This window comes from Teleopsis dalmanni, chromosome 2, assembly GCF_002237135.1.
Source record: "Teleopsis dalmanni isolate 2A chromosome 2, ASM223713v2, whole genome shotgun sequence".
Classification (NCBI taxonomy): domain Eukaryota; kingdom Metazoa; phylum Arthropoda; class Insecta; order Diptera; family Diopsidae; genus Teleopsis; species Teleopsis dalmanni.
This window is the reverse complement of record NC_051847.1, coordinates 189909643-189937564: the sequence shown is the minus strand read 5'-3', so window position 1 is coordinate 189937564 and position 27922 is coordinate 189909643. Positions and strand designations below refer to the sequence as shown.

General features: G+C 28.0%; 2 protein-coding genes across 7 annotated transcripts; both read left to right on the top strand.

Moving 5' to 3' along the window:
• Positions 1-1051: 1051 nt before the first annotated feature.
• Positions 1052-23539, top strand: LOC119676415. The gene is made up of 40 exons (XM_038087655.1): positions 1052-1253; positions 1326-1369; positions 2203-2337; positions 2412-2525; positions 2600-2934; positions 3005-3137; positions 3196-3279; positions 3338-3421; positions 3483-3566; positions 3628-3818; positions 3875-4020; positions 4526-5067; positions 9079-9400; positions 10266-11049; positions 11143-11206; positions 11265-11348; positions 11407-11490; positions 11550-11633; positions 11699-11782; positions 11842-11925; positions 11984-12067; positions 12126-12209; positions 12341-12425; positions 15507-15770; positions 17199-18168; positions 18251-18383; positions 18447-18530; positions 18586-18669; positions 18728-18811; positions 18866-18949; positions 19008-19091; positions 19152-19235; positions 19302-19385; positions 19445-19528; positions 19588-19671; positions 19724-19807; positions 19861-20051; positions 20117-20238; positions 22408-23202; positions 23257-23539. The coding sequence occupies exons 4-40, from the start codon at positions 2445-2447 to the stop codon at positions 23517-23519; spliced, it is 7101 nt and encodes a 2366-aa protein (XP_037943583.1). The 5' UTR covers positions 1052-1253; positions 1326-1369; positions 2203-2337; positions 2412-2444; the 3' UTR covers positions 23520-23539.
• Positions 7192-13708, top strand: LOC119682241 (zinc finger protein 614-like). Of its 6 annotated transcripts, none has more exons than XM_038095623.1 (15): positions 7196-7329; positions 8659-9018; positions 9079-9373; positions 10266-11206; positions 11265-11348; positions 11407-11490; positions 11550-11633; positions 11699-11782; positions 11842-11925; positions 11984-12067; positions 12150-12209; positions 12341-12425; positions 12487-12566; positions 13005-13348; positions 13402-13708. In XM_038095623.1, the coding sequence occupies exons 2-13, from the start codon at positions 8665-8667 to the stop codon at positions 12492-12494; spliced, it is 2247 nt and encodes a 748-aa protein (XP_037951551.1). In that variant the 5' UTR covers positions 7196-7329; positions 8659-8664; the 3' UTR covers positions 12495-12566; positions 13005-13348; positions 13402-13708. The 6 variants fall into 6 exon arrangements, with proteins under 6 accessions (XP_037951553.1, XP_037951551.1, XP_037951552.1 ...); XM_038095622.1 differs by having other exon boundaries at positions 7197-7329; positions 12126-12209; positions 13428-13708; XM_038095621.1 differs by having other exon boundaries at positions 7197-7329; positions 12126-12209.
• Positions 23540-27922: the final 4383 nt, after the last annotated feature.

Sequence of the window (27922 nt, the reverse complement as noted above, 5' to 3'; positions counted from 1 at the left end):
ATAAAATTATAGAGTATAAGGTATTTAAGTTTGAATCATCTCGACTCAAAGATGTAAAAATTTTTATACATGAAATTAGTTGTTCATATTTATTAGAATTAATTAATTTGGGAAAGCTTAAGTGCTTCCAATCCTTACTTAAACAAAAATTTAAGATATAATTGTTTTGATAGCTTTTAAACGGCTGAACATTTGATTCCTTGAATTCCCTTTTTATGCAGCTGAAATGGCGCTAAAATATTATATTAACATTTCCTATTCCAAAGTGGCTTTGATACCAGTGATTCATATCTGTCAACACTACATTTCAATATAAATACAGTAAAGAAGATAAAAAGCAATACTTTATAACAAGATCAATATTAATTGGACAAAAGTTGATTATGTTTATGATTACAAAATCTGGATTAATTTAATATTTCTGGAATTTTATACGATCTGATTAATTATTTTTACTTTTTCAAAATGTGTAAAAGAAAAAAGATTATAATTATGTTAAATTGGTTCCTTTCACCACAGAGATAATTTAAATATTAAAATAAGCTAATCTTTATACGAACTAGATTTATTTGCTACATCAAAAGGACAATTAATTATGCTGTGTGAATAGCTAAGTATTTGTAATATAATTGCACTCTAAGATCATGTGCGAGTTCGAGTAAATTGATGGAAAATAAAGGGAAATGGTAAATTATGTTGGTATTTATCAGAATTTCGAGTAGGGTACATTAGATAAATTAGGTTTTACCATTGTGAAAATTTTATAAGATGTTTAACAAATAAATTTAAAAACTTTTAACCAAAAATAATAAATAAATGTATTAAATCAATAAATAAATATTTATGTAAGTGCATTGCAAAAAATCCCTAGTATATGTAAAATTTACTCTACTTCAATGTACTTGAACACACACACGGCCATAATAGTCCATAATCGTTAATTGTATTTTAGATAGTGATAATAAATTCATATAAACTTTACGTCCGCATTAATTACAACTCTGGTTACAACTCCTAATTTAATTTTTCTTTGACACATTTGAAAGAAAACAAAAACATTAGCTAAGTTGTACGGAAGATTTTGTAAACTTAATTTAAACGTATCAACAAAAATATATTTTTTAATATTGTACACCAATTGTACAATGTATACAATGTATACAACGATACAAAACTAGTAAATAAATAATTTACTATGCAATTACAAACACATAAGAGTTATAAGGAACTTTCTTACGGTTTTGACGTTTAAGGTATTATTTTATTAGAAAAGTATGCAATTTATTTGAGTTCTAATTTTATAAATGTAATTTTTTTATTTACAGGCTTGTAGTTCCTTTAGGACTACACCTAACTTAAACTTATGTATGTACGTATGTACAATGAAATTGTAATATGTTTATATTTTAAATTGTGGTCAAACAATTTATTTCAAGATTATTTTCAATAGAACAACAAAGTAGTAATAGCTGAACTAATGACTTCAACATTACAAGAGCAGGGCGCAAGTATAATGCATTTCCACCCAAACAAATCAACTTGACCAAACTGAAGAGTATACCAACAATTATACCTATTAAAGTTGTATGAAGATCAATATAAAAACCAGGAAGAGCATTATTCTTGCAAAACATTTGACAAAAATTTTGATCATAAATTTAATTTTAAACGTCATCAACAGTAATAAGATGTCTCATAAAAATTATTACGCTTCATTAGTTTGCAAAAAAAAATTAGAGAACATCTGAGAGGAAAACAGGAAAATACGTGTGTCCTATCTGTAAAACGTATTTTTACACTTCATCAATTTTGAACTATGTTATATTTTTCAATGAAAATTTAATGAATTATCTCAAACTCAACTTAAAATATAAACGTATACATAAAGGAGAAAAAGGTTTTTTAAGTGCAATAAAAGATTATCATTGTATACATACTGATGAAAAAGCATACAAATGTGTTGATGTAATCTTCTTATATATAAATAACTTAAATAAAAAGTTTGTGTTCCCTTTTTCTCTGTGTTGCCGTTGACATATATGGATAAAATTTATACCTTTGGAAAGGTGAAGACGTGCAAAAGTGCACAACGTTATTTTTTCGCATGTACGCTAACGGGAACACAGGTAAAAATGCGTTGACGCAAATTTAGTGACTACAACAACAAAATCCATGTTTTTTTCAATGTTATTGTTTTTGTAGCGAATTGTGTATCGTTTACGGCGAATTTGTGTTTAATTTCGTGAAGTGATACAATTTTTTTCCGTTTTCTTTGCATGTGGTTGGTTTATTGCAAATTTTAACGAAAATTAGATTGACAACGTTCGTTTTATTTTGGTGAGTTAAACATTTGCAGGTAAATTTCAAGAGTATTGTTTGATAGTTAAATGTTTTACAATTTTTTTTCCAAGCTTAATTAGTTGGTTGAATCGACATCAACAATCATGCCTTACCGTAAATCACTTACAGGGAGAGTACAGAGACAAAGAAGAAGAGAAAATATGCGATTGCGTAGAAAACGAAATGTAATTAATACTATAAATTTAATTATTATAATTATTTTAATTAATGACTGTCTATATAATATCTCTATTTTTAGTCTAAACAATGTTTTGCTCGGCAGCAAACAAAACCCACAGTTCGTGAAAATTCAATTGATATCATTTCAGACAATCAAACAACAATCAAAGATGATGTTTCAGAAAAGCCCACACGACTATTATTTTTAATAGAAAACGAAAATACTAATATGATAACGCTAGAAAATGAAACTATAAAACAAGAGCCGGAAGTTACTGACGATACCCATGATACGCATGTAAATGGTCAAACTTCTAATAAAGATGATTCTACTGTACAAGAATTTATAAACGATGAACTAGCTGAAACATCTACCGAGCAGCTGTTATTAAAAAATGAAACTATAGCTTTAAAGTTAGTTTATAAATTTTTGTGTAAATTAATTAATATAATAAATATATATTTATATTTTTAATTTCTGTAGTGCTCATAAAGGCATGCATACGGATGACCGTCCTTTTGCATGTGACTTCTGTGATAAGAAATTTCCATATTTGAGTACACTGAAAAATCATCGTCGTTCCCACACTGGTGAAAAACCTTTCACATGTACTGAAGTAAAACTGCATTAATTATTATCTAAAATTAACTATTCTAAACAAATATCTTTTATAGTGTAAACAAAGTTTTTCAGTTAAGGAGTCACTTAATCGTCATAGGAGGCAACATACTGGTGAAAAACCGTTCACTTGTACTAAAGTAAAGTATTTCAAGTACTTTTATTTAACAATTAATATAATAAGTTTAATTTTGTTAGTGTAATCAAAGTTTTTCGCTGAAGAGTTCACTTAATCGTCATATGAAGGGACATACTGGGGAAAAACCCTACAAATGCACTGAAGTAATTACAAATGCAATTTATGTTCGTTTAAAATTAAATATAATAAAAATATTTTTTAAAGTGTAATCAAAGCTTTACTGCTAAACAGTCACTCTATCATCACATGAAACGACATACTGGTGAAAAACCCTTCTCTTGCACTGAAGTTAATATAAAGATTATTTTTAATTAAGAATAATTATAATAAATATATATATTTTTTCTAGTGCAATCAAAGTTTTGCTCGTAAGCAAGTGCTCAATCACCATATGAGACGACATACAGGTGAAAAACCACACGTTTGCAATGAATGTGGTTTAAGTTTTTTTGAAGCTACTCGACTACGTTATCATAGCAAAATTCATCTTCGTCCATTTGCTTGTGATCAGTGTGACGAAAAATTCAAATCCATTAAGCAGTAGGTGATTCTGTTTAGAAAAATAGGATAAATGTAATCCTAATTTTATTTTACAGACTTCAGCAGCACATCAGAATACATTTGTCTAATAGAACCGGTGAAGAAGACATCCAAGAACAGACATTTAAATGCAAAGAATGCAATGTTACATACGTTACGGAGGAAGAACTTGATAGTCATTACGACATGGGAGTTCATAAAAGTAAGAAATATTTATTATATATTGAAGAATGTTTTCTTATTCTACAATAAGATCTACAGGAACTTACTATATATATCTTATACGTATGATTATATTCCGATAAACGTTACAACGCCTTCCGGCATTTCATCATCATCCAGGACTATATAGTCCATGTAGGACCTAAGCCTGTTTAACAACATCCTTTCATTCTTCTCTATTCTCTTCCTACTTCGTTCTCATAAATCTTAAGCGGTACTCTCATATTCGGCGTTCTTATCACATGTTCAATCCATCTTAATCATTGCTTTTCCGGTATTTAGTTACATATAATATAAATTCTGCATTTATTATTATATTTAAAAGTTTGCGAATAGATGTTCGAAACTTCAGGAAAGCATGAAAGCTTTAATACACAAAGAGACTTTCTTTATTCCCAACTTTTAGTTTTCTAATATTAATGTTGAAAAATATAACAAATTATGTTATAAATTATGAAAAAAACTATGTGTTTTATATTTCACAGACATGAAAAAAGGACAAACAGAGGACTGTATAGTTTGCAACAAAAAATTTGGTTCAATTAAAACTCTAAATTCCCACATAATTGAAGTACATAAGGAGCAACCGCTGACTTTCAATAATGCTAAATCTGCACTTAAATTAAAGAAAAATCGTTCCAATTCTTCATCAACAATAATGTACGAATGTAATGGTCTTAACGAAAATGCCAATACAAATGTCACTATTGCTGCTAATGACAGTACATTAACAGTAAAATATGCGGATCAACAATATATAATAGATAATGTAGCTAAAAAAGAAACAGAAGAATTGTTATTAGTAAACGAAGTGTATACTACATTACAGAATGCAAATATTAAGACAGAGCCAGTCGACTGCGCAGTCGATGATGTAAGATCAATGGAAGATAATATTATTTTACACAAATTTATAAAAAATGAAGTACCTGAAACAAGCACAGATCAATTTTTAATAAAAAATGAATTTTACACTGATATAACGATAGAAAATGAGAGTATAAAAATGGAGTCAAAAAGTTCTATTCCTTAAGATTCCTCAAAAACAATCTCAAAGTTTGGTTGATGTCAATATAGATAGATGATACATCTGATGATGCATTATAGAAAATTTAATGAAATAATGAAATGAAATTACTTTAAAAATATTTGATTGACCAGAAGACACTCAAACACATCTACATGTATTGACAAATTTTTATAAATAAATTCTAAAACTTCATTTATTTTGATTTTACCCTAATAAATACTTTTCAAAATAATGAAATATTATTGGTAATGACTGCATAAATTAAATTGTGTGTAACATGGTAAACGAGTCTAATTTAAAACAACAAATTTTTCAAATTAACCAAAACAACGGTTCTTCAAGTAATAACTCGCTGTACAATAATAACTCACTACCGGTAAAGAGGATGGAGCAGACATATAAGACCTTCACACCATATTGGTTTATATTTTTGTATAGTATTTTCTGTGATAAACTCAATATAAATAAATAAATAATTTCTAAGGTTTTTTAATCTTAATAAGATTATAATAAATTATTATTAAATTACAATAAATTATGCTTTACTATCTCACTTTAGTTTTAATATCACAGTTGGAGAAACGTAACTTGACCTTTAAATTTAATTATATCATATATAGAAAAATATATTCTATTTAACTTCATATATAGAAAAAAAGCTTAGATAAGTGAAACTCTATTAGTTTTTACTGTTAAATAGCCCGTTCAAGCTGACAGTGATTTATTGTAATTAATAGCAGTATTGCAATTTTTTAAAATCTGTTTTCATGTAGACCATTATTATTTAATTGCAATAAACGAAACGCATAGTTATGCTCCTATATGACATATATAGTACATATACATACAAAACATTTAGTTTTGTTCTTTTCAAAAAAGGAAAGGTTTTAAATTTGCAACTGACAATTGGACAGTAGTAAATAAAAACTAACATGTTAAATTTAGAATAATTTGTAGAGTCGTTTCAATCGCCAACAAACAGTTAGAGGATATCGAAAAAAGCACTTTTGCTCAAATCGTCTCCTGTCAGTTACTTAATTGAAATAGATGCAGTATCACGAAACTCCCCTGAGTGTGATTGTACCACCATTATAGCCTAATCAACTATTTTCACTAATAAGAAATAAAAATATATCGTCACTATGAATCAATCATCACCCAAATCTTGGTTACAATCTTACTATTGCTAACTGAAAAAAATTCTGATTATAATTAATTATGAAGTAATTGGATAAAATAATATCTATTATTTATAATATTATAAATTTTAATATTATAAATATTATAATAAATTCTTAAAATAAGGAATTTAGTGAATTTTTTCTTTTATCGATTTAATTCGAAGTATTATCCTCAAAGTGGTCATTTTAACTTTAATAACAGAAATAAACCGAAATCTATTATTTATAATATTATAAATTTTAATAATATGAGTATTATAATAAATTCTCAAAATAAAGAATTTAGTAAATTTTCTTTTATCGATTTAATTCGAAGCATTATCCTCAAAGTGGTTATTTTAACTTTAACAACAGAAATAAATCGAAAGCGGCTACGTCAAACTTGCAGTGTTTGTCCGATCTCGAATTTTTTTAAAAAAAACGATGTCGTTGTGATATCGCAGTACACCCGAAGGTTACATAAAAAATATGCGTTTTAATGTTATAAATTCTAAATATTTTTATACATATTACCATACATGTGTGACTTTTAATATTATAACAATGCTGGTAAGAATCAAATTCTTGAAATTCATTTTAATTCTTGTTAGCAAGATAAGCATAATCAAAATAAAAACCTTATAATGCTTCAAATTTAAATCTAGATACACTCTAAGCTATTATTCATGCGTTTATTTATGAATTGGATAATATCGTTATTGTAATTTTATAATTTTTGTTGAAATCGTGTGTCAATAATGAATAAATATCTTCCGTGTAAATATGAACCTGTCATATTTCATAAATTGCAACTCTGGGAGAACAAATATCAATGTTTTTAATTTTATTTTGTCTTTGACACATAAAAAATAGACACAAATATTGTATTGTCTTACGAAAGAATTTAGAATTTATTTTTGGTGATATAAAAGTAGTTTTCACATTAATTTTGTTCATAAAAATGTTTAATTTGTTTATAATTTGTGATATTATAAAATTGTTTCGCTTAGTGTCAATTGTAAAATGCGATAAAATTTGAAAATTAGCTTATAAATAAATTACTTTATAAACAAATTGATATCAGCAAGATATTGAATAGGTAATTAAAGAGTTTATATTAAAAAAATATCCATTCAGTTTTGAATTGAACATATATTGTGTATAAATGTGTTATTATCTAGATTTTTGGATCTACAAATTCGCTGTCAGGTTTGATATATTTACCTTGTTTTAACCCAAAAATTACGATTTTATATTATAAACATATGTGCATATACATATATTTATATAAATGAGCAATAAATTAATTTGTTAATATTATTGACTCTGTGAAATTTATTTAAGGGTAAGCGTTTATTTATTTATTTATTTTAAGTGTAAAGCCAGCATTTATTTTAATTTGAAATGCACTAAGTAAATCACTAAGTAAAATGAAATATACTAAGAAACAAAAAGGTACATATGGATCACGCACTTCCTAATAAAAAACATAACTTATAAAAATATGTATTAAAAGAGTTTATATTTGAATGATTCGTTTAGTATGATTTGGAAGATTTTCTATGACTGGAATAACATGCTTGGGATGCTAATTTTAGAAAAACGTTTTAAACTACTTTTTGGAATAAAACCTACATCGCCAAAATAAAAGATTTTTCTATTTATTCGAATTCGATTCTTATATTGAATATTAAATAAATTGTAGCCACAAAATCAATGAATAAAATGGGAAACTATATTCTGTTTTTAAAAACTAACTCGGGCTGTTTACACTATCGTGAACACAACATGAACATGAACTTGACGACAACATGAACTGACAGTTCAGTTTACATTATCATGAACTGTCATGAAGCCTAAAATTTGTTTTATTTTGTGTAAACACATAAACCGCTTGTGTGGAGTAGTGCATTTCAAAATAAAAATCATCAACACCAAAATATATCTTAACATTATATATGTATGCGTGTCAAGCTGAAAAAACGCAGCAAATTTCGTTGCTTGAAAATCTTGAACTAACATTAAACTCTTTTCCCGTTCTCATCTATCGAAAACCGGTTTTCAAGTTCATTTTCATAATGGGTTCATGAGGGCCCATAGATGAGAGGAGGAAGAGAGTTTGATGTTAGTTCATGAATTTCAAGCGTTTTTTCAGCTTGACACGCATACATATACAATGTTTTATTTTGGTGTTTGTGGGTTTCGTGATTTTAATTTTGAAACGAATTTAATCGTGCTTTGAGCAGCAAGCGTTGTGCGTTCCTAGTGAAAAGTGCGTGATTTTTTGTTTTATTTTGTGATTTTATTCATTCTGTTTAATTATATATATATACGAAATAAATTAACGAAATATGTGTATAATTTTATATGTAATTTATTTTTAGAAAAAAGGTTTTGAATATAACATAACCTATAAATAATAATTTAGGTTTTCATGGCGAAAGACAAGTGGAGCAAACTGGAAACAGAGGAACTAATTTCAATTTACCGAAATTATCCACTTTTGTACAATATAAAACATGAAGACTATATAAAACCTTCTAAAAAAGAGGCTGCGCTGAACGAAATAGTCAGTCAAATAAAATGGATTAAACCTGACGCGACATGCGAAGTGATTAAAAAAAAAATTAAAACATTAAAAGATCAATATGGTGTAGAGCAGCGAAACATTTTAAAAAAAAGTGGTATGAGTACAGCAGCTTTATATACACCCAAATTATGGTGTTTTAAACAGCTAAGCTTTCTGTCTCATTCAAGTGATGAATCCGTGTGTAGAAGTAATATAAACGTAATATAAATACTAAAGTATTTGCTTTAGTGAATTGTTAATTGTTTTATCAATTTGTAGGTGAACATCGGTAATGAGAACATAGAAATAATCCAACCGTCCATTTCAGCAGGCCAGTTGTCCAATTTAGCTGAAATACAAAAGCCAAAGAAGAAGAAAAATAAATTGGACACATTTTTGAACCAAGCCGCGCAATCATGTCAGCTTGTGCATGACTTAAAAACAAGTGTGGAGAAAACAGCGGCCTCAAAGTCAGCATCTTTCTGTAAATATATGCAGACTGAATTAGATAAACTGGATGAAACATTTGATGAAGCGCAGGATGATATCATAGCTATCCTTCAACGGTATAAGCGTAAGGAAAAATTGCTTAAATGTAGAAGTTAGATGTACATATCTGTAAATATTTGATTTCAAAATAATAAAAACACTTGCATATATTTAAATTCAAAAAAATGATTTAAGATGGTAAAGGATTGTATATATTTCCTATTTTAAAAATTATATTCGACAAATACCTTTCGCAAATTGTCCAATCTTGTGATATTTTCAAATGCATTTTCATTGTTTTCCAGTAATTCCATTTCCATTGAGCCATCTAACCTAGTTGTTAAATACTCCATGTACCATGGACTATTTTCTATGAGAAAATTGTGTAAGACGCAACAACAAAACACAATTGTAGTACATTTTTCACTATTTAATTTCAAAGTGGTTTGCAGAATTTGAAACCTGTTCGATAATATTCCAAAAGCTCCTTCCACACATAACCTAGCTCTACTTAGTCGTACATTATAATTAACAAATTTAGGGTTCGTTAATTTTCTAGAATGTGGTGTTATAAGATGTTTCATCAGAGAAAATGTATTATCCGCAACCACAACGTATGGCGTAATCCTATTATCACCAATATTTTCTTCTTTTAGAAAGAATTTATCCCCGCTCTTTCGGCCTTTCGAACGCTTCATGACAGTTCATGATAGTGTAAACTGAAGTCTTAGTTCATGTTGTCATCAAATTAATCTTACGTTTATGATAGTGCAAATAGGCCCTATCGGAGGCCGGTTTTCAAGTTAATGTTCATTGATCCCTTGATGTCGTTGTCCATTAATGCTTTAATTTTTTTTGAATTTTGGTTATCACTAATCATTATGAAACTATATAATTATTTATATAGAATGATTTTAAACTATTATAAAATAAAGTATTAATAATTAACATATACTGAATGGTTCTTTATATTTCAGTTAAATATACCAGTAGCAGACTCAACGATATGATGAAAAAGCAAACAGTCTGTGCGACGTGTAATAAAGAATTCGATTCAGTTAATGCTTTAAGTTCTCACATACTTGAAATGCATAAGGATCATTCGGAAACTTATCACAATGCTAACACTGCTCCAAAATTAGAATTAAATACTTCCGATTTATCACCAACAAATATTTACAGTATTGATGACTCCAGAGAAAATTCAATTAAAAATATTACTTCAGATGACGACAATAGTTTACTGTCAGTAAAATATGAAGATCATTCGCCGTTGGAAACAGATGTAATTGAAAATAGATATATAGCAGATGAAGGACATAATGAGAAGCACACTATATTAAAAAATAAAAAAATAAAGGTGGAAACAGAAGCTACTAATGATCTGACATCCATCGAAGATGGTGTTAGCACACAACAATTTATAAAAAAGGAAATAATGGATACAAATACTGAACAACTATTATTAGAAAATGAAATGTACACTGTTACGACATTAGAAAATGAGTGTACAAAGATGGAAACAAAGACTACACCAGAGAATCTATTTGAAAAGGTTGGAGGCGATAAAGATTTGTTCGAAAATGTTGTTGCTGCGCAAGAATTTATAAAAGATGAAGGACCTGAAACAAGCACAGAGCACTTCTTATTAGAAAACGAAATGTACACTGTTATAACGATAGAAAATGAGACTATTAAAATGCAACCAGACACTACTCGTTCTGAAAGTCCATGTAGTACGATTATTGATGATCGAAATTCGTTTGAAGATGGAATACCAAAAACAAAAATAAATTCCAAACAATTTTTAACAAAAAACAAAGAGAACACTGTTATTAAAAAGAATAATGGAAGTATAGGCAGAAAAGCACAAGCTACTGCTCCTAAAACTGATGAAAACGTTTTTACATGCACTAAAGTAAATACTATAAATATAATCATTAAAAAATATATTTTACAACTAAAAATTTTTATAGTGTGATCAAAGTTTTACAATCAAGGAATCTCTTGATCATCATATGAGACAACATACTGGAGAAAAAAGTTTCACTTGTACAGACGTAAGTATTTCAATATTTTTTATTTAATTCAAATATAATAAGCACACAATTTTAATAGTGTAACCAATGTTTCACTCGTAAGCAAGGACTCGACATTCATATAAGGCGACATAATGGGGTTAAGCCCTACAATTGCAGTGAAGTAAATTTTGCACTTATATTCACTTGAAATTAAATACAATAAGTATATATTATTTATAGTGTGATAAAAGTTTTGCTATTAAGAGAGAACTCAATCAGCATATGAGGCGTCATACTGGTGAGAAACCCTACATATGCACTGAAGTAAACATTGCAATTATTTTCTTATAAAATTAAAATAATATAATATATATATCAATATTTTATAGTGTGATAAATGTTTTGCTGTTAAGCATGCACTTATTCGTCATATGAAGAAACATACTGGTGAAAAACCACACATATGTTCTGAAGTATATAATTTTAATATATCGATTTAAGATCAAATATAACAATTGCATAATTTTAATAGTGTAATAAAACCTTTACTCGTAAACAAGAACTCGATATTCACATGAGGCGACATACTGGTGAAAAACCCTTTTCATGCACGGAAGTATATAATTCATTTTTTATTATTTAAAACTTAATATAAAAATAATTTATCTTTATAGTGTAATAAAAATTTTGCGGTTAAGCAAGCACTTACTCGTCATATGAAGCGACATACTGGTGAAAAACCCTACACGTGCACTGAAGTATATATTATAATAATTTTCATATCAAATTGAATATAATATTTATGTATATTGATAGTGTAATCGATGTTTTTCTATTAAGGAATCACTCAAAAGTCATATGAGGCTGCATACTGGTGAAAAACCTTACTCATGCACAGATGTAAATATATGAATTACTTTTATTATTATTATTATTATTATTATTATTATTATTATATTATTTTATTATTATTATTGTTATTATTATTATTATTATTATGTATATGTATATTAATCTATGCTTCTTTACAGTGTAATAAAACTTTTACTGCTAAGCAGGCACTCCATTATCATACAATGCGCAATACTTGTGAAAAATCATATACATGCTCTGAAAGTAAATATTTCAAATATTTTTATTTCATATTAAATATTGTAATTGACATATATTTTTATAGCGGAATAAATATATTATTACCAAGGAGTCACCCAATCACATATGCAATGCCTTATTGTTAAAAACCTCTTATGCAATAAAGTAAATATTATTTTTATTTAATATTAAGTACAATAATTGTATATTTTTTATAGTGTAATCAACATTTTTTTATAATAATAAGCACACTTAAGTGTCATATGACACTGTGGTAATTAATATTCTTTAAAAAAGGGATTATGTCTTGTTTAAAAATTAATTTTTCGATTAATATCTTAAATTAATTTATAGTTTTTTAATACTAAAATATTATACAGTATTATTTGTTTTGATATAATAAAATATTATAAATAAATATTTCACATTTTTATTACATAATTAATTAATTATTGTAATGATTTGATCAAATGTAATTTTTTTGAACTGCAAATATTTTACTTAAATTAAATTCTTATTAAATAATTGTAATAATAAAATTAAAATTACATTAAAAACGTATTTCTATATATACAAGAATAATAACAAAGAACAATTTTTTAGATTTCAGTGTACATAACGTACCTCAAACGGTGATGCAAACTGAAATCAGAATGAGAGGTGATAAATGAGCTTAGCTAACATTCGACAATGCGTTTGCTAGTAAAGGAAATTAATATTATATTATGATTCCAAGAACGGTCGGATCTACGCCCTGGAATTACTCGTCGAGTTCAACGACCATGTGCCACACCTAAAAGGTATTACATAAGCAAATTAGTGCGGGTTACAACAATATTATTATAATATAATAATAATAATGTTTAGTTGTGTGTAATCAGTATTTTGTTCACAAGCAAATGGTCAGTGCTCATCTGTGGTGACATATATGAAAAACCTCTACTAAAGTAAATATTTTATTTATTTTCATTTGTATATAATAAATATATAATTTTTGTAGTGTAATAACTGTGCTGTGCTGTTCAGCCGACATTTAATCTCTATCTGAAGAGATAAAAAACTACCGATTCCAAGAACGGCTGGGGTACATACTCAAGTCACTCGGAGCCACTCGTCAATCTCGAAAACCAAGTGCCGTTTAACACCCAGAAAGGAATGCAAGCGGGTTTCCACAACAACAAAAAGGTACTTGTTTGCAACGATTGCGGAAGATATGCGTCCTTTTGATGATGATCACTATGAGAAAAGATTTGAAACCTTAAAGTTATAAATATGTTAGCAATTGTACCTATTTTAATTATTTGATATATAGAAATATGTAAATTAATATTAAATTTTGGAATAAATCATTTCTATAATGCAAAGTCTTTATCGTGACATCGTAACCAAAATGTAGAAATATCGCACGAAGCAAATAAATCACATAAAGCAATCAGTAAAATGGAAGTTAATTTGTGAAGTGATACTTAGTACTAGAGAAAAAAATTTATACATTTTATAAAATGAATCTCATTCTGTTTATTGACATTATATAACTGAAACGCTAAATTGAGCAGCAGTAATAATGAAACCTTAGAGAAAATGTTATACAAAAGTAACAATTTGTCAGAAACAACTGTAATGAAGATTGGCTAATTAAATTACGATGATTGGCTTCCTATCTTTACGTAAAATATTCCACAAAAATATTTAACTTATACCAAATTAATAACAACAACCAAGTAAATGATTTGGATAAAAGAACGAACTTAACAATGCGTGGTATAGATTGTTATGCCCATCTATTTGTGGCAATGTTGTTTTAAAATTGTGCCTGTTAGAGAATTGCAATCCGTGACCCTAATAATCTATTAAATGAAGTTTTTCTCTAATCAAGGTGGTACCATTAGAGAGGTTTCTTAGTTACACGTAAATAATGAAAATTTATATAAATAAACGAATTTTTGCTGCAATAATATTATTTCATTTAACTTAATATAAATTGTGTAAAATTGTAATAAAAAAAAGGATAAGCGACAAAAAACAATATTTCCAACAACTTGAGAAACATAGAAAGGAAGGACAAAAAATTACAAACTTGATGGAAAGAAATTCAACAAAAAATTATAATGTGTCTTACAGGAATCAGGGAATGCATATTTTCAATTAGTAGCTCTTAAAGAAACTAAGCATAGTTCATGATTTTTTAATGATACGAAAAACTGCGCCTGTTGATAGGTAATTAAAACTTTTAGAACAAACAAGTACTCTAGTTAAGTGTAAAATTAAAATAGAATTTTATTCTAAAAATATTCGATATTTATACAATTTTATGTCTTATTATTCACAAAAAAAATCTCAAAACGTTTTCAAAAAACGAACACAAACATTTTTATAACTGCTGTTAGTACCGTGTGTCAATATATGAAATAAATATCTTCCGTGTAAATATGAACCTGTCACAATACATAAATTGCAACTCTGGGGGAACAATTATCAATCTTTTTAATTTTATTTTTTTTTTGACAACAAAAAAACAAATGTTGTATAGTCTATATGAAATATTTTAGAATTTGTTTTTGGTGGCACAAAAAGTGGATATACATTAATTCTGTTAATGAAAGAGATTTTTCATTTTGTCCAAATAATTAATTTGTTTACAATTTGTGATACTATAAACTTGTGTCAGTTCGTACCATTTGTATACAACTCAACATTGGAAATCAGCTTAAAAATATTAATTGATATTTTGATATAAACGTATACGAGCAAAATATTGTACGGGTAATTAAAGAGTTTATATTAAAAAAATATGCAATAAGTTTTGACTTAACACACATAGATTTTGTATCAATCTCTTGTTATCTATATTTATGGATTTACAAAATTGGCTGTCAGATTTGATCTTTAACATGTTTTGATGCAAAAATACTATATGTTTTTATATACAAACATATGTACATATACATAAATGTATGTATATAGATAAATGATTTCTTAGCATTATTGACCCTGTGAAATTCCATTTTTTTTTTCGTGCCTTCGTAAATTTATTTTCCGTGCCTTCGTACATTTATTCTCCGTGCCTTCGTACATTTATTTTTATTATTAAAAGATTGAAATAAGAAATAATGGGTCGTTTACGTCTTAATATAACTGATGCTGAAAGAAAAGAACGTCGTCGTTTACAAAGACTTAAATCAGATACAAAGCATAAAGATCGTATAAATGCTTCTAAACGTATCGAAAATTTAAGTTTAGAAACAATTGAAAAGAATAGAAAACGAAAACGTGTAGAACATTTATCAGAGGAGCAAATTCTAAAAAAACGTCAACGACAACGTGAATGGTATCAAAAAAATAAGATTAAACGCCAATGTTCAACGTTGGGTAATAAACAATATTGTATTTGAAAAAGCATTGTAGCAATTTTTATTTTTTTGCTTTATTAAAAATTTTTTAAAACTTTCTCATTAATCTCAACATTTTTCAAAATTTTACTAAGGGGCGCTGCTCCCTACGACTTTTGCTAGTAAATTCCCTCTACATTCATACGTACTCTTTCATATTTAACGCTTCAATATATGTGCTTTTAACATTCTCTAGAAGCCAAATCAAAATTCTTTAAGAACTGCAAAACTTGAACAAAATATAATGTTTCTTCTAGAGAATGTTAAAAGTACACACATATTTTTGAATATGAACCAGTACGTATGAATGTAACAGAGGTTGGTGTGCAAAGCTCTCAAGGACAAAGCCTCCAAGTATATTAAAGAAATATTCAATCAGTTTTGACCTGGACATAAATTGTCTTATTATCTAGATTTCTGGGTCTACAAATTGGCTGTCAGATTTGATCCTTTACTTTGTTTCGATTCATAAATACTTTATGTGGTTTCAATTATAATCCCCTTTACAAGTACAGTCTTCGTCCAAGTGTAATTATTGGAAATATGGATGTGCTATCCAGGTGGAAAAGTAAAGTTACCAGATTTGTGTTCACCACCTGAACCATTATTAACTTCAGTATCAGGTGAAATAAGTCAATCAAAAAATTTTTTGAAAAATATACGCAAGTACAATTTATGCTTCCAAATGATATCATTTGGAGCAACGAATATCGTTAGCGCAAATTATATGCCAACATTTAAAGTACAAGGGCAAATTTATCACCATGCTGGATCACTACTACCCTTGCCAAATACCGGTCACAAATATCTTCAGATATATTTTATGGGAAATACTGATGAACAAATCAACAGACGGTGTCAACTGAATATGAGTACTAAACGAGAGATTGTCGCTGAATTACAAAATTTGTTTGAACAACATAATGAATTAATTAAATTATTTAAAACCGCCATTGAACAAATGCGGCACGAAGTTCGCCGGGTCAGCTAGTACCTTAAATATGTATTAAATGTTTGATTTTATTTAAATGATTTCTATAGTATGATTTTGTAAGATTTTCTATGACTGGAATAACATGTTTGCGATACGAATTTTAGAAAAACATTTCAAACAATTTGTGAAGTTTTTCTTTTTGGAATAAAACCTAAATCGCCAAAATAATAGATTTTTCTATTTATTCAAATTCGATTCTTAAATTGAATATTAAATAAATTGTGGCCACAAAATCAATAAATAAAATGGGAAACTGTTTTCTTTAAAAACTGATTGATATTTTATATTTTTTTTAAATTTTGGTTATTACTAATCATTATGAAACTATATAATTATTTATATAGAATGATTTTAAACTATTATAAAATAAAGTATTAATGTTTAACATATACTGGATGGTATTTTATATTCCAGTTAAATATACCAGTAGCAGACTCAACGATATGACGAAAAAGCAAACAGGCTGTGTGACGTGTAATAAAGAATTCGATTCAGTTAATGCTTTGAGTTCTCACATACTTGAAATGCATAAGGATTATCCGGAAACTTATCACAATGATAACACTGCTCCAAAATTAGAATTAAATACTTCCGATTTATCACCAACAAATATTTACAGCATTGATGACTCCAGAGAAAATTCAATTAAAAATATTACTTCAGATGACGACAATAGTTTACTGTCAGTAAAATATGAAGATCATTCGCCGTTGGAAACAGATGTAATTGAAAATAGATATATAGCAGATGAGGAACATAATGAGAAGCACACTATATTACAAAATAAAAAAATAAAGATGGAAACAGAAGCTACTAATGATCTGACATCCATCGAAGATGGTGTTATTGCACAACAATTTATAAAAAAGGAAATAATGGACACAAATTCTGAACAACTATTATTAGAAAATGAAATGTACACTGTTTCGACGTTAGAAAATGAGTGTACAAAGATGGAAACAAAGACTACACCTGATAGTCTAATTGGAAAGATTGGAGGTGACGAAGGTTTGTTCGAAAATGTTGTTGCTGTGCAAGAAGTTATAAAAGATGAAGTACCTGAAACAAGCACAGAGCACTTATTATTAGAAAACGAAATGTACACTATTATAACGATAGAAAATGAGACTATTAAAATGCAACCAGACACTACAAATACAGAACAAATTTTATCTGAAAACGAAGACCACACTGTTATGAAGACAGAAAATGAAAGTATAACAACAGAGTTGCAAACTACTGCTCTTAAAACTTCATGCGATGCATTTATAGAAGATGAAGCTTCAATCAAAGACTGCGTTACTTTAGATGAATTTGTGAAAGTTGAAGTACCTGAAACATATACAGAGCAATTATTATTAAACAACGAATTATCAATTCTAAAGTAAGTTCATATATTTATTTTATAACATAAATAATAAGGTAAATATTTTTCTTCTTTATTCTTTATTTTCATACTTCTAAAGAAAGCATAACCGTACAGCTAAAGAAAAACAACGTTTTGATTGTGATATTTGTGGAAAGAAATTTCCTTCATTGGGTCCATTAAAAGTTCATCGCCGTTTTCACACTGGTGAAAAACCTTACACTTGCACCGAAGTAAATATTAAAATTATTTGTTATTTAAAAATAAATTTAACTATATGTATATTTATTTTATAGTGCGATCAAAGCTTTCCTATAAAGAGCTCTCTCAATCTTCATATGGTGCGTCATACTGGTGAAAAACCCTACACGTGCACTGAAGTAAACATTGCAATTATTTTTATTTTAAAAAGATATAAGTATTTCTTTATCCTAGTGTGATCAAAGTTTCGCTATTAAAAACTCACTCAAGCGTCACATGAAGCGACATACTGGTGAAAAACCGTTTACATGCACGGAAGTAAATATTGCAGTTAAATTTAAAAAAAATAAATATATAAAGTATATATTTTTCTTAGTGTGATCAAAGTTTCTCTATTAAAAGCTCACTCAATCTTCATATGAGGCGACATACTGGTGAAAAACCCTATTCATGCACTGAAGTAATTGCAATAATTTTTCTTTAATATCAAATAAAAAAGTGATTATAATTTTAGTGTAATCAAAGTTTTACTATTAAGGAGACACTTCATCGCCATATGAAGAGACATACTGGTGAAAAACCCTACAAATGCAGTGAAGTATATATTTCAATTATTTATATTGAAAATTTTGTATAAACGTTTATATATATTATAGTGTGATAAATGTTTTATTCGTAAAGTGGAACTCGATATTCATATGAGACAGCACACTGGTGAAAAACCATACACTTGTACTAAAGTAAATATTTTAAATAATTTCATATAACATAAAATATTATTATAAATATAATTTTTTTAGTGTAACCAAAGTTTTACTGCTAAGCAGTCATTCTATCATCATATGAAACGACACACTGGTGAAAAACCTTTCGCATGCACTGAAGTAATTACTATAATTATTTTCATTTAGTATTATGTATTACAATATGTATTATAATATCTTTTATAGTGTAATCAAAGTTTTTTTGTTAAGGAGTCTCTCACTCGTCATATGAGACAACATACAGGTGAAAAACCTTTCGCTTGTACAGAAGTAAATATTTCAATATTTTTTATTTAATGCCAAATATAATGAGCACATAATTTTAATAGTGTAACCAATGTTTTACTCGTAAGCAAGGACTCGATATTCATATAAGGCGACATAAGGGAGTTAAGCCCTATACGTGCAGTGAAGTAAATTTTACACTTATATTTATGTTAAATTAAATATAATAAGTATATATTATTTGTAGTGCAATAAAAGTTTTGCTATTAAGAGAGAACTCAATCAGCATATGAGGCGGCATACTGGTGAAAAGCCCTATACTTGTACTGAAGTATGTTGGATTTTTTTATTTAAAATTCTATACTAATTATATCTTTTAATAGTGTAATCAAAGTTTCTCTATGAAGAGCGCACTTAATCTTCATAGGCAGCGACATACTGGTGAAAAACCCTACTCCTGCACTGAAGTAAATATATTTATAATTAATTAAAATTCAATAATAGCAGTAATTTTTTATAGTGCAATAAAAACTTTGCTGTAAAGGAAGCACTCAGTCTTCATATGAAGAGACATACTGGTGAAAAACCGTACGTTTGTAACGATTGCGGAAAACGTTTTATACGAGGCACCGAGTTACGTTCCCATAGCAAAACTCATATACGTCCATTTGCTTGTGATCAGTGTGAACAAAAATTCAAAACCATTAAACAGTAAATAATATAAGTTTTATTTATATCAGATATGCATATTAATTTTCTAATGATTGATATTACAGACTAGAGCAGCATACAAAAATTCATTTATCAATCCGCAAGCGTGAAAATGAAATCAAGAAGAAGAAATTAAAATCCACAGAATACAATGATACCTACGCATCTAATACACGAAATCATTTAGGTAAGATTTTGACATGTATTATATATTCATATATTTAGTTTAATAGTTTAGTGAATGTATAAAAAAAGTGGTAATTAATTCAAAAATGTAGATTTTTTTCTGTTATATTCTTAGTTTATTTTTCTAGTTATTAGTAGTTTGGGTTATTTGTTTTAGAAGAAAACCTGTGAAGGATGCTTGAATTTCATTTATAAATCGTATTTAGCTTACTAGAAAAAAAAAACAGTGTACATGTATTGAAATCATTACAATTTAAAGTGAACTAATAAGTGTGCCTAACTTCACAAAAGCTCTCATGCATAAAATAATTTGCTCATATCTGAAGCTGTTACATTGCATGCGAATTTTATCTTGCGTTGTCGTACGAACAAATCAAATGTATGTAATCATATGTGAGTCGCTAAGAACAGTTCGCTCTCGTGGAAACTTTTGATTAAACAAAATATTTTGTTTGAAACTCATGCATTCCTGCAAAATTGAAGGTGTAAATAATGAAATTGAGAGACGTGTGTTGTTTTCATGTAATTTTAAGTTTAAAACATTCACTACTTTTCGGAAATGGATTGCGATTTACTAATTTCTTTGTTTGAGGAATAAACAAACTCTCCATTTTTATACCTTGAAGAAAAAAAATCATGCACTCAAACTCATAATTTGTCATTTAAAATTAATAAATAATATGATAGTGAATTTTCCGCTAAATATATTTTATCTTCACTATCCATGTTGTTTGTAAAACAAGCAAAACTGAAAGCAATGTAATCGCAACATGCAATGTGTTCGCATGAGAAAACATGTTAAAAGCACCAGAATGGTCGCTTTACATATAGAAAGTAAAACAATATGCATTACAAAATGTCTCTACAAAAAACAGTAGCTTTCGAAAAAAAAAAAAATAAAGAATAGGCGAACCCAAAAGTTAACTTTCAATTCGTTGAACTTGTGTTTCCAAAAATAAAGCTGTAGTTTATAAACTCGTTCTAATTTAAAAAGCACGGCAAGTGCTTTGGTTGGGGTCACTAATTAAATAAAAATAAGTGACAATAAAATCTGGAACTTGAGCATTGAAAGTTTGTGCAGCCTTGGCTTCTTGTGGATAAACACGATTAGTCATCGCTTCTAATTTGACAGGCACGAGTTCTAAGCCTGGCACTTGCAGTCCAAACAAAATTATATACGGACTATAAAATAATTAAATAAATATTCGATTATTCCAAAGACCACTGATGAAGAGTACTTGGCAATACTCGAAACAGCGTTGTATGGTCAGCCAAACTTCAATAAAATTAAAATAAAATTTTTGTGTTTGTCCTTTATTTCTTTCTTTGCTATTCAAAAACCCCTCTAAATTTTAATAAAGCTTCTTTGTCACTATACAAAGAAAGCTAGCTTTACAGCAACGCTAATACTTTATTCAATATTACAAATTGTAATAATATAAATTATTAAAATAAAATATTATTTTAAAAACTTTTATTTTAAACAAAAATTAAACTCATAAGTACATACTATGCATAAATCATGTACTCTCATAGCATCAAAATATCAAACAAACAAAAAACAAGTATACATACAGAATCGAAATACTTTCAAAAACCAATACAAAATGAAAGTGATCTAATTTTTTGGTGCAACGCTTTGCTTTGCATTTTATGCAAAGACTTTGCAGTGAAATTTTTATTTGCAAAGTGCAAAGTAAATTATGTTAAGTCTTTGCTGCAACGCTTTTCACTTTTACTTTGCAAAAAAAAGTCACTCATAAATTTTGCAAAGTGAAAAGTGAAAAGTGTTGTTGGAACAGGGCCCTGTACTTCCGTCGTTCTTTGAACCTTTTTTGAAATGTGATTAATAATAATACAGTCCACTAAAATTAGTGATAACAGACAACATATTATTTTAACGTTGATAGTAAAATTAGTTAAGTTAGTTTTAAGGTAATTTTGTATAAATTAAGAGAAATTTTCTAAATAAAATCAGTAATTTCAAATTATTGAAACCGTGTACTTGATTGTTAATGGTATAGTTATTGTGAAAAAAGACACTTTAGTTACTAAAAATTATTGTGAAAAAAGGCGCTTAAGCTATTTAAAGTTATTTTTGAATTAAATAAAGGTAAATAAAGTTTATATTATATTTAAATATAAATATTTCATGTGGTTTCTTTCTTAGTTAAAATGATTCGGCATGAAATTTTGTTTGGAGAAGATGATACTCAAACAGATATTCTTCGAGTAGTAAATCCAAGAACTAATTACAATTTGTTCTTGCACAACATGGAACATTTCAGATTGAAAAACCATCAAATTGAATTTATTTTAATTAAAATTGGAAATGAGTTACAATACAACAGTAAAAGAAATCATTGTTTAAGTCCGGATCAACAGCTATTAACAACTTTACATTGGCTGGGTAACGGCTGTCAATACCATGGAATTGCGGTTATGCATGGAATCCATAAGTCAACTGTATGCCGCACAATTCACAGAGTATTAGACGCTGTTATCAACAAAATGCTTAATGCAACTATATGCTGGCCGCCTAATACTTATGAAATTGCGCAGCATTTCTTTGAAATTGGTGGTTTTCCTCAGGTTGCGGGTTGTATTGATGGTACAATGATAAACATTGATGCCCCAATGAAAAATGTGGCGCAGTTTGTAAATAGACATGGAAAACATGCCCTAAATGCAATGATGGTGTGTGGTCCTGACCGTAGCTATTACGCCATAAATTGTTCTTGGCCTGGAAGTGTGCATGACTCCAGAGTGTTGAGAAATTCACAGCTGTTTAATAATTTCGAGTCTGGTTTTCGTCCATTTCCTGGCGCAGTACTACTTGGTGATAGTGCTTACCCATTGAAGGATTGGCTAATTCCTCCTTTGCGAAATAATCCAACTATTCCACGAGAGCAGAGATTTAACAGATCACATAAAACTACAAGAAGAATTGTTGAAAACAGCTTTGGTAAATATTAATTTAAAAACAATAGAAATGAAAAGTAGCAAGTTTTTTATGCAGGAATACTTAAAGAGAAATTTCCTTGCCTCAATCACTTACGCCTACAACCTGAAATTGCTGCAAAAGTTATTTTAACTTGCTGCATACTACACAATGTGGCCATAAAGGCAATAAGCAGCACAACTATGGCTGACTTCGGTGACATTGTTTCAATAAATGCAGAGGATGCAGAGGAAGCTGAAAATGAACAAGTGGAGGAGGTCTTTGAAGTTACACCGGGAGCGGCTAATAGACTTCAATCATTATTAGCTTTATTTGACTAGCATAAATTTCCATAATAAGATCCATGAAGTTTTATAAGTTTAAAATTTTATTTTATTAATTTATATACATTAATTAAATATTTATTTATCTTATTTAAAAACAATTTTTAAATTAAACATACGATTTAATTAAATATAAGTTATTAAACTATAAACTATTAATAAACTTAAAATAAAAATAAGTTAGATTTTATACTTTTTACGCTTTGTACTTATATTTACAGTAATATTTATATTTATACATTATATACATATATATACTACTACTAAAATTTAAAAAATTTAGAAAAAATAAAATTAAGTTAAAATATAAAAATTAATTCCATAAATTTCTTATATGTTGACTTTTATTGAATAAAATTGTTTTTTTTAAATTAATATATTTTGCTTTTTTATATTTCATTTCTAATTTTAAATATGCTTCCTTTACTTCCTCGTAATGCTCCGACGACGTTCGCTTGCGTTTTTTTAAAGTGTTTTGATTAGGAGATTGTTGCTGCTCCAACACCGACAATTCTTCGTCCATCTGCACACCACCACTTTCTGCTGCTGCTATTCCGACTATTGACAGATTATCTTGGCCAATAATATCAAGGATGTAGTAGTCGGAAGAGTCAAGTAGCATTTCTCGACCTCCAGCAGCACTAGTTTTTTTCATGTTATCGCGCTTAGTCTAAGAATTAACTATTAAAATATTTATTTGAAAACATAAAAAATTTAATCATTTACCAATGTGCGAGACTTCCACATCCCAAACAACGAATCGCGGGCATAACTCCACTTGCGGTTAGTTCCAGCTAACCCGAGGGATTGTGCTTTACGCAACACTTCCGTCCAAGCATCAATTTTCTCTTGCCGAGAGCACTTGTTGCCTTTAAACGAAGCAAATAATAAATCCTTTTAAAAGAAATAAGCAAAAATTAATATCATTTATAATAAAAACGAAACTAAATTTATTTTTTTAAATTGAAATATTTTGTAATAATGCAAGTATGTATAACACTTGACTTGACTTTTTGTTTTTTAAATTTATACACAACTATACAAATATTTTAGACGCAACAACCAAAACAAGGCCAAATAAAACCGGTACAAAATATTTAAATTTATATTATTGCAATGAATTATACTCAAGTAAATAAGTTTGTCCTTACCTTCTTCTCCTTTATTAATTCTAACACCGCAAGTTTTTTATTTAATTTTAATTGTTTACTCATTATTATATTATAAGTTACCACCGAATCACTTGCACTCAACAAAATAAAACATTCACTAAATATTTCTTTGGCCAAATTTACAATATTATGAACGTAACATGAATATTAACTTGAAAACGGAGAGAGAGCGAAAAGAGTGTGATGTTAGTTCATGAATTCTAAGTAACAAGTATACATACAGAAACGAAATGCTTTCAAAAACCAATACAAAATGAAAGAGATCTAATTTTTTGGTGCAACGCTTTGCTTTGCATTTTATGCAAAGACTTTGCAGAGAAATTTTTATTTGCAGAGTGCAAAGTAAATTATGTTAAGTCTTTGGTGCAACGCTTTTCACTTTTACTTTGCAAAAAAAAGTCACTCATAAGTTTTGCAAAGTGAAAAGTGTTGGTGCAACAGGGCCCAGTTCGCTCTCGTGGAAACTTTTGATTAAACAAAATATTTTGTTTGAAATGCATTTCATGCATTCCTGCAAAATTGAAGGTGTAAATAATGAAATTGAGAGGCTTGTGTTGTTTTCATGTAATTTTAAATTTAAAACATTCACTACTTTTTGGAAATGGATTGCGATTTACTAATTTCTTTGTTTGAGGAATAAACAAACTCTCCATTTTTATACCTTGAAGAAAAAAAATCATGCACTCAAACTCATAATATGAATTTTCCGCTAAATATATTTCATCTTCACTATCCATGTTGTTTGTAAAACAAGCAAAACTGAAAGCAATGTAACCGCAACATGCAATGTGTTAGCATGAGGCAACATGCAGTGTGTTCGCATGAGAAAACATGTACAAACACGCAAGACAAAATTCGCATGCAATGCAATTGCAGCCACGGTTGCCACTTATGGTACTTTAGTACCAAAATTGGTACTTTTTTTTTATTTTTTTCGTTTGGTACTCATGTTTAAAAGAATGGTACATTTTTGACGACCCAACTTTTTTGTGGATATTTCCAATTAATTTTTTTATAAATGCAACTTTGCACTATTTTATATTTTGTTCATTTATAACACTATGAAAAACACAGAACGAGAAAACAAAAAGGTCCAAAAAAATTTTGGACCTTTTTTTACAGAAATGGTATCTTTTTAAACCAATTTTGGTACAGAAAAAAATTTTCAAGTGGCAACCGTGATTGCAGCCTTACTCTTTATTTGTTAGAGAATTATCTAGTAGTGAATTCACACTGGTGTTCTGATTGTAATTTTAGCTGTCAATTGTTGTTGCTTTTATTGCAAAATGAAAGTTTTTGACAGGTAAAATTACAAACAAAACTCTCGTGTAAATCCAGTATAAAATACAATGAATTATATATACAATACAACTTTTATTAAAACAAAACTTTTATAATTTACAGATATGGAAGAAAGACAAACAAATTGTGTGATTTGTGACAAAGAATTTGATTCAATTCAAACTTTAAACTCTCACATATTTCAAGTACATAAAGGCCATCCCGAGTCTTTCACAAATATTAAACGTGCAATAAAATTAGAAATAAATAGTTCCGATTCTTTACCTACATATAAATATGAAAATGATAGTTGCAACAAAACTCCAGTTGCGGGAAATATTGCAACTACTGAAAAATATGCAGAACAAACATCGATCGAAGGTTTTGTTATTTTACCACAATTTATAAAAGAAGAAGTGGCTGAAACTAGCACAGAGAAATTTTTATTGGAAAATGAAATTTACACTGATATAACTGTAGAAAATGAGAGTATAAAAGTGGAGTCAGAAACTGTTATGTCTTAAGAATTTATAGTTATTATCATTACGGATAGATAAATTTTTCGGAGACCATGAAGTACAACTTGTCATTGTGAAACATGGAGTATTCCAAAATGATTAAAAATGAGAAAAAATGTACGAAAATTTCTGGATGTTGAAGTGAAAGAAATTAATTTATTCGATCGATCTGAAGTATGGTAACTAACATTTATCTACAAGTGTAGACTCGAATTAGTGTTCTAAGTTTTATATATTGGTTAAGATACGCTTAAGATTTATGTAAGTTAGTTTAATGATGACTATTGTTATTTTTTACAATTATTTAAAATTTTGATTAATAAAAGAAATAAGATGCAATAAATAATTTATGGAATAAATTAATTAAATAAACGTTCAACAAGTTAATATTAGAATTATTATCGATAAGATAAACATTTTTGTTTGGAAAATAAATATAATCAATATACATTCAAAGTTATTACAATGCAAAAAGAAATAAACGAACATTCTCTCTTAACTTAAATAACACTAATCTAAAGTAGTTAATAATATATATTCCACATATATATGTATATTAATAACTATGTAATGTATATCTCACATGTTGTGAAAAGAAGAAGAAGGAAGTCCCTAACAATAGTAGATAGAGTTAATCCTTTATATAGATTTTGGAGATTTCTAACTTTTTACAGAGTATTTTCTGGTGTTGTCTTCATAATCAACAAAATCTGAATACAGAATAAAATTTCACCAAAATTATATTGTGGAAATTATCATTCGAAAGATTTCCATAGTATAATCATTTATTTGCTTTTCTGTTGATTAAATTTCTGTTTTTTTCCCAAGTTCTTGTCTAAAAAGTTTTCTTTTTTGCAATTTTTTTTAATATTCTATACTTTACAACAAGTTTTAAACGAAACATGAAAGTTTTTTAGTGAATCACAAATCGTAGTAAGTCACTGTGATCCCTGCTTCAGCTGAACAGCAATTCAATCACTTTTGGGTTGCCTCTATAATTGTTATCACAGTTTAGCAAAAAATGTTTATAGTTGAAGTGATTGCGATCATAGTTTACGAAAGCTAAGCTTGATCACAATTTCAGAACTAAGATTGATCACAAGCTCACAAACTGTTATTAATCACAATTATGCAAATGATGATTAGACACAATTTCACAAACTCTGATTGATTGCTATCTTGCAAACTGTGATTATAATTTCATAAACTATGATTGTGATTGCAATATAATCCAATTTGCAGTGATTAACAAACCACTGTGATCACAGTTTCAGATTTAATTACACGATAAGTTTTTTCGTTAATAATTGTGTCACTATTATGGCTAGTTTTAATACGTTATAATTTTTAATAGTGAAATAAAACGACTTAAAACTTGTTCATCATCAAAATCAAACATTCTGTATAATTGTAGAATAAATGAATACTG